Source organism: Gossypium hirsutum, chromosome D01, assembly GCF_007990345.1.
Source record: "Gossypium hirsutum isolate 1008001.06 chromosome D01, Gossypium_hirsutum_v2.1, whole genome shotgun sequence".
Taxonomy (NCBI): Eukaryota; Viridiplantae; Streptophyta; class Magnoliopsida; order Malvales; family Malvaceae; genus Gossypium; species Gossypium hirsutum.
The window spans coordinates 7,201,126-7,216,301 of NC_053437.1; the positions used below are offsets into that span (position 1 = coordinate 7,201,126).

Consider the following 15,176-nt stretch of genomic DNA (forward strand, 5'->3'; position numbering starts at 1 on the left):
ATAAGACGCTGAATAAAGTTTGGAGCGATCAAAAGGCATGAGTTGGACATCTCAAGTTTTTTGGATGCATCACATATGCTCACATTCCTAATTAGACGAGAGTGAAGCTCAATAAAAAAGGCATAAAATTCATCTTTATTGGATATGAAAAAAGAAGCAAAGCATATAAACTACACAACCCTCTCACCAAGAAAGTTATTATTTCAATAAATTTTGAGTCCAATGAAACAAATTACTAAAGATGGAGCGAAAAAAGAAAGTAAATTCAAGGACTATCTTTTAGTGATGATAAAGATAATGACTTCATCAATCAAGATAAAGAAGGTGATGATCAAAGCCATCCACCAAGTCATATTGCAACAACTCCTACAACATCGTCATCACCAAGTAGTAGTAGTTCAAAGGAAGTGTCTACAAGAATGTGCAGTCTACACAACATTTATAATGCTATAGAACCCATAGACAACTCTTAATTATTCCTTTTTTTTGTTTAATTACAAAATGTGATCCTATAACATATGAAGAAACAATTGAAGATATCAAATGAAAGAAGGAAATGGATGAAGAAATTGCAACAATAAGAAGAAGTGATACGTGACAGTTAACAAGTTTGCAAAAAGGATACAACCTAGTTGAAGTTAAATGGGTGTACAAGACAAAGACCAACAAATAGGACAAAATAGAGAGTACAAAGAAATTCTAGTTGTCAAAGGCTACAAGTAAAGACATTGATACGAACTCGCCTCTGTGATGAGTCAAGTTCATTGAGCTAGAATCGAGCTGATTTAAGCTTAACGAGTTAAATTTGAGCTAGGTCAACTTGCGAAAAATGGCAAGCCTCGCTTGGTGGGTTGAACTAATGGGGTTCCCGACCGTGATCGTATTAGACATGAAGTGGATTATGATAAAGCCAAAATCGAAACTATAAGTCTTTTCACAACAATTACAACACAAAACAATGGAAGATTTATCAAATGGACGTGAAGTTATCATTCCTTAATAACTACTTAAAATAAGAAGTTTACATTGAACAACCACATGGAAGTAGAAAACAAAGACAATAAGACAAATATATCGCTTAAAGAAAGATTTATATGGTTTAAATCAAGCCCCAAGCATGGAACACAAGAATAGATGAGTACTTTCAGAAGAATGAGTTCATGAAAAGTCTATATGAGCATGCCTTATATACGAAGAAAAATGGAGATGGTGACATCATGATCGCATGTTTATACATAAATGATATGATTTTCACAAGAAACAGACCAGGTATGTTCAATGACTTTAAGAAAGCTATGACTAAAGAATTTGAAATGACAGATATTGATGAGATGTCATGTTTTCTTGGATGCAAAGTGAAGCAAATGGAAGATGAAATATTTGTGTTTCAAAAGTAGTATGTGGAACAAATCTTAAGAAAATTCTAAATGAAAGATTGCAAGCCAATAGCCACGCCAATGGAACCTAGTATGAAGTTAAGTGTTAATTCAACTAACTCCAATAAATTCAACATTATTTAAAAGCATCATTGGAAGTTTAAAGTATCTGACTATCGTGCAGAAAAACATAATGTATGCAATGGGATTAGTTAGTTGATTCATGAAGAAATGTCACGTGGCTAGACCTTTGGTCTCACAAACCGTGCGGCCTTAAGCGATCCGTTCGTCCAAACTCGCCCAAGTCAGCCTTAACTCAAGTGAGGATTCCTTAGAATTCCTCTAAGGCACCAATTTGTATAGCGGAAGCGATTGTGCCAAAAGAAGCTAAGCCAAAGAACAATAGAAAGCCACAGAAAAGAATGCACACAAGGTGTTTGAGTAAATGCTCTCAGAACTCTTATTACTCTTAAGAATTCAGAATACAATGGAATGAGTACAAATGAGGGGGAGGCTCTCTATTTATAGTTGAGCTCCCCAAAACCGACGGTCAAGATACAATTACATCGACGGACGAGATTAACTATATCCCTTTATTTTAGGGATTTACAAGATAAGCCTTATCAAATCTAATCTAATCTTTACAAGATAAGATTCCCTCTATCTTCTAAGATTAGTTACCATATCAGCCTGAATCTCTTCGTTATCGGGCCAACCGGGCTTCAATCTGACAGGCTCCTCCAATTGCTCATTGAATCGGGCCAGTTCTCGTGGGCCAAATGATCCCCATCTGAGCAATAGACCTCCATTGGATGCATTTGGTGCGATGGTCACGGGCTTTGAACTGCGGCCCGTGACATTCTCCTCCACCCATTCTCGCAACGTCCTCGTTGCGACTTCCGAATGGCACTGACTTGGTTCGCCTCGGTCTCGTCTTGATGCCTTAGCCTTTCCCTTCCTTTGGGACTTTTGCCTCGGCTTCCACCGCTTCTTAACTCGAACTGTCCTATTCATTTGTACATCTTGACGACAAGAAGCTATGTCGCTCTCTTGCCCACATTCTAACTTGACTCGAACAGAATCCTCTTGATTCAACACCCTTGGCCTCGCTTTGCCCACCGTCTTTCGGCCTCTTTGCTCAAGAACTTCGAAAGGGCCCTTACGTTCTTGCCAAGTACACAAGTTAGAATGCAAAATACTATCACAGTGTTCGGAATGTACCTTACTCGCAGCATTTACTCGTCCCGACTGTCTTTGCATCGCTCCATTTCCCTTGAAGCCCGATGCACAACCCACCTTCCCCAAAGGTGTCGGCTCCACAGTCGAATCTGCAGGCTTCATATCGAACTCTTGCGCCACTAACACTTCCGAAGGAGCTTTCGTAACCACTCGTTCTATCGAGTCGATGTTCCTCCCATACGAAACATCCTCGACTAGTTGGATTGACGACAACACCTTTGCCCCTACTTTCATATTTCGATGCACCGGAACAATAATCTTTGTTAACGGACCGGTGATAATATGGATTTGATCGGCCCATGGATACAGAACTGTTTGAATCCTATCAAGGAAGTTTAAGCCAAGTACATAATCGTAATCATCTAATTCGATTACCTCAAAGTCTTCCTTGCCCTTCCATTTGCCGATGTGTAGCTTCACATTCCAAACTACACCCATAGTTGGGGCCTCCTTGGAATTTACTGTCTTGATCTTCTTCTTCGATTTCTTAATCGGCAGACCAAGCTTCCTTGCAGCCTTTTCTGATATGAACAAGTCAGATGCTCCCGTATCAATAAGAGCATTCTACTTCCGACCCGCAATGTTGATGTCTACAAACATCAACCCTTCTTTACCATTCCTCTTCTCAGGAATGAGCACCATCGAATTGACCCTCGATGGCTTTTCCTCAATATGCTTCGCCTCTTCCGGCTCATCACTTCTCTTGATAGCCGAAACTGAAGATACCTTTGGGCAGTCCCTCTTCATGTGCGGTCCTTTATAAAAGTAGCACCGTAACTTTCCCCTCTTTTCTTTCGGGCTATTAGGTCTCTACTTCCCATTTCGTGGTTTCCTATCATCACCATCACTACTACTACCATTGCCATCAAAGCTTTGTCCATCTTCACCCTCCTCATGGTACCCACCATTGCCCCTCCTATTGGGCTTGGAAGTTTCAAACCTGTCCCTTCTCGGAGCAAGTTCCACTATGGACTCCGCTACCATCATGGCTTTGGTAAGTTCCCGAACTCCTCGACGTTGCAATTCTTGCTTCGCCCATGGTTTCAACCCATCTGTAAAGGAGAAAAATGCTTCTTTCTCGCTCAAATCAGAGATTTGGAGCATGAGTTCACTGAACTCCCGCACATACTCCCTAATCGTGCCTCGTTGCGTTAGCCGACGCAACTTCGCTCGAGCTTCATCCTCGGCATACTCGGGGTAAAACTGTGCTTTAAATTCATCTTGAAAATCCTTCCAAGTCCCAATCTCAGTACCACCACGTCTCACATCAGTGGACCTACGTCTCTACCATAACAAAGCAACGTCAGTGAAATACATAGCAACAGTGTTTACCTTTGTAACATCATCCTCGATGTTCATCGCACGAAAGTATTGCTCCATGGCCTAAAGAAAGTTGTCCACCTCACTTGCAGACCTTGCCCCTTTAAACGCCTTCGGCTTGGGCACATCCATCGCTTGTGGCTTCGGCTTTGAAGCCAACATTCCATTCCCTATGGCAGCCTTGAAAATCTTGAGCTCCCCCTTAAACTCATTAATCTCCTCCTTCAAAGCTGTCACCATAGCCTCGAGAGCATCGTTCTTTTCAGCCAGCTTATTCACCGAGGAACCGATAGTATCCCACACAAATTCCCTGAGCTGTCCTTGCAATGTTCTCAACCCATCATTGTGTCTATCATCGACATCGTCGATCCTCTCCTTGACGTCCCCCATGGACTCCTCGAGAGTGACGACTCGATCCTCCAAAGCTGAAATTAAGTCCCTTGATCGACTCGCTTTTCTGGCCCTTCCTCGAGTCTCCATTGGCTCATTCTGACCAACAACTTCTTTCGACATCCCAACAGTGCCTTCGAACCAAAAGCTCTGATACCAACTGTCACGGGGCTAGACCTTTGGTCTCGCAAACCGTGCGGCCTTAGGCGATCCGTTCGTCCAAACTCGCCCAAGTCAGCCTTAACTCAAGTGAGGATTCCTTAGAATTCCTCTAAGGCACCAATTTGTATAGCGGAAGCGATTGTGCCAAAAGAAGCTAAGCCAAAGAACAACAGAAAGCCATAGAAAAGAATGCACACAAGGTGTTTGAGTAAATGCTCTCAGAACTCTTATTACTCTTAAGAATTCAGAATACAATGGAATGAGTACAAATGAGGGGGAGGCTCTCTATTTATAGTTGAGCTCCCCAAAACCGACGGTCAAGATACAATTACATCGACGGACGAGATTAACTATATCCCTTTATTTTAGGGATTTACAAGATAAGCCTTATCAAATCTAATCTAATCTTTACAAGATAAGATTCCCTCCATCTTCTAAGATTAGTTACCATATCAGCCTGAATCTCTTCATTATCGGGCCAACCGGGCTTCAATCTGACAGGCTCCTCCAATTGCTCATTGAATCGGGCCAGTTCTCGTGGGCCAAATGATCCCCATCTGAGCAATAGACCTCCATTGGATGCATTTGGTGCGATGGTCACGGGCTTTGAACTGCGGCCCGTGACAGAAGTCAGAATAAAACCATCTAATTATAGCAAAAAGAATTTTGAGATATGTTAAAAGTACAATGGATCATTTTTTTCACACACAAAGTTCAAAATTGGTTGGTTAGTCATAAAATGATTATGGTGGTGACTTGGACTATCACAAAAGCACGTCTGGATATTTATTCCATATTGGCTCTACAACATTTCCAGGGTCTTCAAAAAAGCATCAAGTAGTATCCCTCTCAGCATGTGAAGCAGAATACACTGCTATAGTATGCCCTTGTCAAGCAATTTGGTTGAAGAATATTTTGAGCGAACTAACTCTTACACAGGAAGGTTCCATTATAATTTATGTTGACAACAAGTCTACAATATCTCTTGCAAAGAATCTTGTGTCCCATAGCCAAAGCAAGCTCATTGATACAAAGTATCACTTTATTTGAGAGTTGGTGAAGAATAAAAACATCAACCTAATCTACTACAGAATGAAAGACCAATTGGTAAACATTTTACTAAGCAATTGAAAGAGGGCGTATTTAACAAACTTAAAAGAAAAACTTGGAATAAAGATCTCGGTTTAAGGAGAAGTGTTAGAAGTCAACCGAATTCTCAAAGTCGGAAAAGCATGAAGCTAAGAGTGGCTTTACAAATTGGTTTAAAACGTGGCATGAAATTAGTGGCAAAACAGCAACATGAAAGCTTGCTGAAAGTTTCTTAAAGATTGAAATTGTGTAATGATAAGGATAAACAAAGCATTAACAGTGGAGCTTATTGGATAAAAATGGATTTGCTCGAAGCTTTACAAGCTTATTACAGCAGCCTTTAAGTCTATTTTATGTTATGTTATAAATAGCCCTTATGTTAGTGTGTGTGCACAAGTGAAAGAAATAGAAAAAAACAAAAAAACAAAACAAAAGGAATATTGTGTGTGCAGTAAAAAGAAACTAGCGGCAACTAGTAATTGAGAAATATATATATATATATATATATATATTTGTAATTTGCTCTTGTTTTATAGATATTGTGTGAGTAATAAAGTTGTTTCGATTTTAAGGGTTAACTATGCTTCCAACATTTATCAACTCTGCCAGTATGCTTTGCACACTGTACTCAGCATGGTTACTAGTCACTCTCGATCAACATTACTTAACAATCCGCAGCTGTTAAGAGGAATTACCTGTATTTAGTATCTTTCCACCTTCAACATAATATATTTCAAGGCTATTTGAATCATAACCTAGAGACTTTTTTCGAAAAAGAACTTCGAGAATTTTTTGTACCTAATAGAATTTAATAACACGTTATCTACATCCTCCTGATCAAACTCATTAACAAACCCATTCACATAACTGAATTCTAGGGTTCCTGTAAATTTCCCCCATGGCAGTACCTTTATTTAAATTATCCAAATCCAGGTAAGCTTTTTTCTTTTGGTTTCCATCTCCATTGTGGCTTGTCTCCTTCCTCCATTTCTAAGTTCTAACCATCATCAACGTTGTTCCAAACTTTTTCAAACACTTATCAATTTTTTATATAAAAAATATTTTTTTTTCTTTTTTGGCTATTTTTTTCCCAATCAAATAATTTTTTAATAAAATGAAAAAGAGTCATGACAATGATGTCATGTTGAAAGCAAACCCCAAAAGTTTTCTTGGTTACCTTATCTTGAAGGGGCTCTAAAAGATAAAGGTTTTTAACTGTTTTTTTTTTAAGTTATTCAAGAGTTTCTATTTCTTTTGTAAATTAAAATTTTATTTCTTGAATTTTATTTTATTTCAGGGTTTTTATTTTATCTTCACCGAATTCATTTATGAATGTGAAGTTGGATTATTTAAATTTTGGATGTAAAGTTAGATTTCTAAGTTGGTATTATCAATAAAAAGATATTTTTATGGAAGGAAGTAAGGATAATAATGTTAAGGAGAAATTTCTTCATGAAAATTTTCTTCCTTTCATTTTTCTAAGTAGATTGAGATAGAGTGGGATGGATTTGAGTGAAAAAGAAAGGTTGATGTGTAAGGCATAATAAAATATATATACAAATATTTTTTATATATAATTTCTTCCCCTATACATTATAGATGCTACATTATCTATTGCTAATAACATTATATTACAACATTATAGCATTCAGCAAAAACTTAACTAAAGATATGAAGATATTTTTTCTCCAAGCCGTTTACTTTTTATTTTTTGTTTTGTTCAACGGTGGTGTCAGCCTTCGGGCTGGCTATTGCCTATCTATTTCTTCTCCCATTAACCCTTTCTTTCTTCCTTCTTCTCATCCACTATACATGTCTTCTCTCTCTTCAGTTTATAGATTTATTTTGTGGGTATCTTTATTGTCTTCACAAGTTGTGATGGACAGATGACGGTGACTGTCGTTCATTAAAACCCCACTAACCATTAGTAATTTTTATTAGAATGTGGGTGGCTCTTCGTCAACTTCTTAATATATTTCTGTTTTGAGAGTATTTTAAATTAATAAATGACTTCACGTGTCAATTTGGATCCGTATTATCTTAAGTTTTATATTTTTTTGTTCGTTTTTTTTATTGTTTAATAAATATTCAGTTTTAGAAGTTTTTGTCTACTCTTGTAGCACATTTTTTTAGTCTTGCTTATGCATGTAATCTTAGTTTTACAAGTGATTTTAAGGATGATTTTGTTGTCGTCCTCTCTAGTTTGATGAATGCTCGATTCTTTTGTCGATTTTTGCTCGATGTTTTGGACCATTCGACGCTGATTTTCTTATCGTATTAAGTGCTTGCAATCATTCTAGATATATTGTGCTTGAGTTGTGACAAAGTCAATTCTCAACGTATCATAATATTCAATTGATGCTGAGGCTAAAACTTTCGTTGTGTTGATGGAGCTTGTCATTCACCATCTACAACGAGTGTTTGCTATTTTTTCTCTGAATTGCATGGTTCCATTTATTGAATAAATTAATAAATTTACCTTTAAAAAGAAAAACTAAAGATACGATGAAAAAGGAACCATGTGTACCAGGGAAAGTTAAAGCAGTACATATAATTAAGGAACCACATAATTTAATACTAGCCAATTTGGTAGCACTTGGTCATCAAAGACTAGAACAATTTTTATGATTAAAATATTTATTTAGTAATTGATTGATATATCATTTTATTTAGAGAATATATATTTTATTTTTTAAAACAATATAATTTTAATATCTTTTTAAATTACAAAAAAAAGCTCAAACTAATAATGAGAATAATGGTAATTAAGTTTAATTATTACTAATAATGTGAAATAGTATGGTAAGAAGCACTTAATCAATATATTCAAAATGTGTTGGATTTGTGGGATTCTTATAATTGAGAAAGAAAAGAAAAAGAAAGAAACAGAATCAAATGAAAATAGAGAAAATAAAGTTGAATGTGTCAAAAACAAGTAGAATGCTTTTTCTTTTCAACGTTAATTTCATGTGAATTACTATTCCTTCAACTTGGTTTGTCTTTTGCAATCATTACAATATTGATAATCAAGTTTATTGTAGATTAATCATTAATCTCTAGTATAAGAGCCTAGTTACTACTACTCACTCTCCATCAACTTTCCTCCAAATATAACACTTCTTAATGTTTGTTTTGAGAAACTACCTCTCTTCTTTTGTTCTCAGTTTGTTTAGAGGTGTGTTAATTGGCCAGCCTTTCTGCGACAAAAAAGAATCTTGAAAATCTCCAAGTACCAAGTAAATCCCATCGATTTCTTCAACTTAGCTACTAAGTTCCAATGGTTAGATTCGATAATGAGACATCCTCCTCTTCCTCCTCCTCATCATCATCATTGGAATCATCTTCTTCAGTTTCTCGAGGGAAATATGATGTTTTCTTGAGTTTCAGAGGTGAGGATACCCGCAGGAATTTCACGGATCATCTTTATGCTGCATTCAAAAGGAGAGGAATCACCACTTTTAGGGATGACGAAAAGCTCGAGACAGGTGAACCCATAGCACCTGAGCTCTTCAAAGCAATTCATGAGTCATGGTGCTCTGTAATCGTTTTGTCGGAAGGGTATTGTTTCTCGAGTTGGTGCCTACAAGAGCTTTCCGAGATTATTCAACAGAAAAACGACAAGGGACATAAAGTCTTTCCTATTTTCTATTATGTGGATCCATCTGATTTGAGAAAACAAACCGGAAAAGTTCTAGAAGCTTTTCTTAAGCATGAAAATAATTTCCAGGACAACAAAGAGAAGACACAAAGGTGGCGATCTGCTTTAACTCAAGTAGCTAACATCAAAGGATGGCACTTGAGTAACAGGTAACTATCATATTCTTTCACTTCAATAATATCTTACCAGCATCAAGTTTGAAATTTGAGGCATTAGCTAAGGATTGTGCCCTTAAAGTTTAACTAAGCTATTTCCTTTGCTTTGTATTTGAAGGCATGAATCAGAACTTATTGGAGAAATCATTGAAAAGGTATCAACAAAATTATGTCAAACATTTGCAAGTGCTCCTAATGACATGATTGGAATTGAATCACGTTTGGAAGAGTTAAATTGCAAAATAGGCATAGGGGAGGAAGATGATAGTGTTCGGATTATAGGGATTTGTGGTATGGGCGGGTTAGGTAAAACAACTCTTGCAAGATTTGTTTATACCCAAATTTCAAGTCATTTTGAAGGCCAAAGCTTTCTGGCCGATGTTCGTGAAGTTGCGGAGAAACATGGACTTGTTTATTTGCAGAAACAACTTCTTTCCCAAATTTTTCCAGAGGAAAGTTTCAACTTTTTTAATGTTCATGATGGGAATGACATCATAAGTCGTATGTTATCTCATAAAAAGATTTTTGTTGTTATTGATGATGTGGATAACATACAACACTTAAAATGTTTGATAGGCAGGCGAGCTTGGTTTGGTTTAGGAAGCAGGATCATCATAACAACAAGAGACGAGCACCTGCTGCAAATCTACGGAGTGGATGATATGTATAATCCGATGAAACTGAATGCCAAGGAAGCACTTCGCCTTTTCAGTTTGAAAGCTTTCAAAAGTGAAACACCTGCAATGGAATTTTTTGAGCTTTCTAAACGTGTAGTGGAATATGCCAATGGCCTTCCGTTAGCTCTTGAAGTTTTTGGTTCTTTTCTGTCTGGCAGATCAGATGAAGCTCAATGGAGAAGTGCTATTGAAAGACTTAAAAAGGAGTCCAACAAAGAAATTCTAGACAGGCTTCAAATAAGCTTTGATGGGTTAGAAAAATCGGAGAAAGATATATTTTTGGATATTGCATGCTTCTTCAAAGGAGAAGACAAAGATATGGTAACCAAAATTCTCGATGGTTGTGGCTTTTTTCCGGATATTGGAATAGATGTTCTCATCAAGAAATCTCTTGTAACAATTGATGAAGACAACAAATTGTCGATGCATGACTTGTTACAAGAGATGGGAAGGAAAATTGTTTACCAAGAATCTCCTAATGAACCTGGAAAACGTAGTAGATTGTGGGACGAAAAGGATACTAATTATGTGCTAATAGGAAACACTGTAAGTCTTTAGCACTATTAACTGTTACTCCACCCTTGAATATTTGTTGATTCATACGATACTAGGATGCAAGTCTAGCTTTGAACTATTTTTGGACGTGCATTGCACTGTTAAGTCATTAAATTTACCATATTAATTAGTTGATTGCTCTGATTTTCAGGCAACGGAAGTTGTTCAAGGTCTAGTCATCGATTCTATCAGGTGTAAATTCATACACCTATATGTAGTTGATTACTCTATATATTGTAAAGCTCATTCCTCTTTTTCCTTTGGTGGTTATCAGGAAACAGAACACTTGGACTTTTAGTGCTGATGCCTTTTTGACAATGAACAGGCTAAGACTGCTCAGAGTCTTCAATGTTCCAAATTCTTGTGATTTCAAATATCTTAGTAACGAGTTAAGGCTTTTAGAATGGCATGGATATCCTTTCAAATCCTTCCCTTCAAGCTTCCAACCAGAGAACCTTGTTGCACTTCTTCTGCCTTATAGCCGCATTGAAAAGTTGTGGAAGCCAAACATGGTAAGAGTTACTTTGTTTGATCAATTAATTTTGACCAAGATAACATAAACACAAAATACCAAAAATAAAATGGCATTTCATCTTTGGTTTTCTTTTTCATTGTTTCCTTTTACAGCCTTTATTTAAGTTAAAATTGGTCGACCTCAAAGGTTGTAAAAACCTTGTGAAAACACCAGACTTCAGTATGGCCCCAAATCTTGAAAGTTTGATTCTGGAAGGTACTGCAATAGTAGATATTGATCCTACCGTAAAGTTTCTAAGGAGGCTGAAGCTTTTGAATTTAAGAAACTGCAAGAGACTTAGGATTTTCCCATCCAAAATTGGGAATGGATCTCTACAAACATTAATTCTTTCAGGTTGCTCAAATATAGACAGGATTCCAGAGATTGTGGGGGAAATGGAATGTCTGAAAGAGCTTTGTTTGGATGGGACTGGTATTAAAGAACTTCCCTCTTCAATTGGACATCTCAGGAGTCTTATGTTGCTAAATTTGAAAGATTGCAGTAAGCTTGAGAGTCTCCCAAGCAGCATAGGTGGGTGTGAATTCCTTAAAACTCTTCTTCTCTCTGGCTGCTCTAAACTTAAAAATTTTCCAGAGAGTTTGCGACAACTAGAATCTTTGGAGGAGCTTAACCTGAGTGAGACTGCCATAACGACACCACCATCCTTCATCTTTCATTTGAAAAATCTCAAGTTTCTTTCTTTCCAAGGATGCAAGGGACCACCATATAGAGTACGATCACATTGGCGTTTTATTTCTAGGCCCACACAAAGACTTAGTACGAACTCTATGACCTTGAAGCTACCTGTTATTTTGTCTGGTTTGAGTTCTTTGAAGGAGTTGAATTTAGATGACTGCAACCTTAATGATGGGGCTATTCCTAATGATATTTGCAGCTTGTCCTCGTTGGAAATTCTACAGCTTAGTGATAACAATTTCATCACCCTACCTGCAACTCTTAGTCGACTTTCCAAGCTTACTAGTCTAGTACTGACTGACTGTAAAAGGCTTAAATCATTGCCCGAGCTACCAGCAAGCATAAAATTATGGATAGACGGTTGTGCTTCATTGGAAGCGGTTGCAAATTCGACTACAGCTTTCCCTTCAAGGGTTAATGGATATATTTGTGCTTTTAACTGCTTCAAATTGGCAGAGGGTAACGATGCAGTAACAATGCTGAAGACACGGCTGAAGGTTAGTACCTTTATTTTTTTCTATTATTGCTCCCATTGATTTATGGTACTAGTTTCAGCAAATGTGTCTTTGTTTGCAGCTAGTAGCAAATGCAAGAACAGAACGTTATTACATTGTCATACCGGGAAGTGCAATCCCAAAATGGTTTAGCAGTCAAACGGATGACTCTTCAAAATCTATAATAAAGATGCAATTGCCTCCCAATTTTCTGAATGATACACAGTTCTTAGGCTTCGCTTTCAGCTGTGTTTTCTTCTCTGACTTCAATAATAAACCTCGAAGGGGGGATCATATTTCGTATGCATTTGTTATCCATGGTAGAAATTTCTCCGGAGAATTTCAAACAGTCTATTTCCATTTAGAAGGTAAATCTACGAGAGTGACCAAAGACCACCTTTGGATACATTATTTGCCTCGTAACTACATAGATTTGTTGTCCCTGGTGGAATTAGAATGCAAAGAAACTGAGGTTTCTGGATCCAGCACAGATATGTTGAAGGAAAGATTTGAAATTGAGGTTGCATTCGAAATCTGGGGCATCAATTCCATGGTGAAGAAATGCGGGGCTCGAATAGTGTATGAGGAAGATTTGGAAGAGATGGACCAAACCATACATGAACATAGCGGGTCAACTTCTTCAAATTTTGATGATATGCATTCAAACAGTGGATCAAACGGGAATAATAATGGCGCTCTTGTCAAGAGAAAATGGTTAAGCCTTCACTTATTTACAGTGATTGATATATGCTGTTAACTCCTGTTTTATAAGGCTAATTTACTTCATATCTTCGTGCTTTTCCAGGTTGAATGCGAAAGCAGGTGATCAGCGGAACAAAACTCTATTTTGTCGATTCTGTCAATCATATGTTGTAAACCATCGGCTACTCTCCTAGCTTTATATTGTTTTATCCATTTTCTTTCATATGGATTTATCTTTTTCGTACAACTTGTGTTTCAGTTTTGTTATAGACGGAAAATACAATTGGTTAAACTCATTTAATTAGCTAATTCAGTAGAGTTTTCTCTATCGGCTTTGTTATCGAATTTTTCTGAACTTACTGACTAGTCATTGAAATAAAGAGAAAGCAGAGTGAGGAAGAAAAAACTAAGTTCGTTTTCTAAACGACTTGTGGTCCCATACATAAAATTCTTGTTAAATGTTTAATAATTTTAGTTGAATATAATTTTTCGATATAAACATTAATTCTTTTTTGTATTTAGGTTACTTAATAAATTTTATTATTTTTGAATAATGAAATAAGCTTCAAAGTTAATCAAGACTATTCTATATTGGGTTTAATTAATAATAGAAATTTTAAAACATTGGATAATAGCATAGTCCTTCTATCATTGGATAACATTTTGAAATGTGCGTTCAAGAAGAAATTGAAGCGTAATCATTTCCTTCTTTTGAGTAACCATTGTATTCTAGGGACAACATTTTCAGACCAGTTGTGCCACAGTAAAGTAAAGAGACTAAATTAAGAAAGCTTCTTGGAAGTGCCTTGCCTATAGCCTTTCTCATTGCTTATTCTTTTAGCATTATTCTACTTGGTTGTATTAGTCCATCCCAAAACCACTATATACAACAATTTTAGGATACATATACTTCATGAAAAATGAAGAGTCTAAGGTAACATATTGAGAAGTGTATAGAACCACACTTCAAGGTACAAAACAGAAAATTTGAAATTAAAGTTTTATTAGGGGCCAACAAATTTTTACATTGCAAGCTAGAGATTTATAGTTTGAATCTCATTGATAGATTAAGCCTAACATGTTATTGACAGATTGGTCAAGTTTGCAAGCCGAGTTTCTATTTCTTAAAAGTTTTTATTATATAATTGTTACACTCTTATGATCACCAACCCGAAAACCAGATAAGGTTCGAGTCTCCTACCCGAGACCTGAATAGGGCTCACTAGATGAATACGGGAAAGCCTTACAGTATGAAGCTCACAAGGAGTGTTCGCAAGAGGAGCTCGCGGATCCTGCTCACTCATGATAGGGAGTGTTCGCAAGGGAAGCTCGCGATCTCAACTCGTCGATGCCCAAGGAGTGTCCACTAGGCAACCCAAAATAATACACATTTTCGGTATGCATAGAGTTTGCTAGGAGTCAATTCTATGAACAGAAGCTATGTATATAAATATTCTATTGTCCCTTCTAATGAGACACAATGAAAATTTACTTAACAATTGGTGCGGTGAGCGTGGACAATTTTCCAACCGACAGATTTCTTAATGAAGATGATTCACCCAAATAAGAATTTCCCTTTCAATCTTTCGTCGAGATAGGTTGGAGCCTCGAGTTCTAGCAATTAACCTAATGAAGTAGATTTGTTTGCCGATCAACTAGAGAACTTCGACTATGCTGCCTATCAGGGAGTTTTCAGTCCATTGGACTTGAACATATCCACTGGTTGTGGGTTGCCACTCCCTCACAACCAATAAGCATCGTCACATTAGTTCATTGCTCTCAATGAGCAAATGAAGTTAATGAAAGATCAAATGGTTGCGCAAAAGGAACGGTTCGAGCAACAATAGACTTTTCAGCAAGAGTTATTGAAATAGAATAAAGAGTTAAGAAGGAAGGTAAACTCTGACACTTCTAATTTTCATGACAATGTGAATGCACAGGACAAAGCTCCAGGTATGCATACAAGAGAATAGAACAACGAGATGGATGAGTTGCAACGGGACGTGAGAACGTTGCACCCCGAGTCTCAAGACATGGATTGACACCATTTAATGCAATACAATTATTATAGCTGAGAGCATCGGATTCAAAAAAGTGTTAAGCATTTTCCACGACACTGAAAAGGAGTGCGAAAGATTGGTACTTGTCC

General features: G+C 37.0%; 1 protein-coding gene across 1 annotated transcript; it reads left to right on the top strand.

Moving 5' to 3' along the window:
* Window positions 1-8,640: 8,640 nt before the first annotated feature.
* Window positions 8,641-13,423, top strand: LOC107918177 (TMV resistance protein N). The gene is made up of 7 exons (XM_016847705.2): window positions 8,641-9,383; window positions 9,508-10,612; window positions 10,773-10,813; window positions 10,896-11,133; window positions 11,249-12,328; window positions 12,408-13,039; window positions 13,131-13,423. The coding sequence occupies exons 1-7, from the start codon at window positions 8,854-8,856 to the stop codon at window positions 13,219-13,221; spliced, it is 3,717 nt and encodes a 1,238-aa protein (XP_016703194.2). The 5' UTR covers window positions 8,641-8,853; the 3' UTR covers window positions 13,222-13,423.
* The last annotated feature ends 1,753 nt before the right edge of the window (window positions 13,424-15,176 follow it).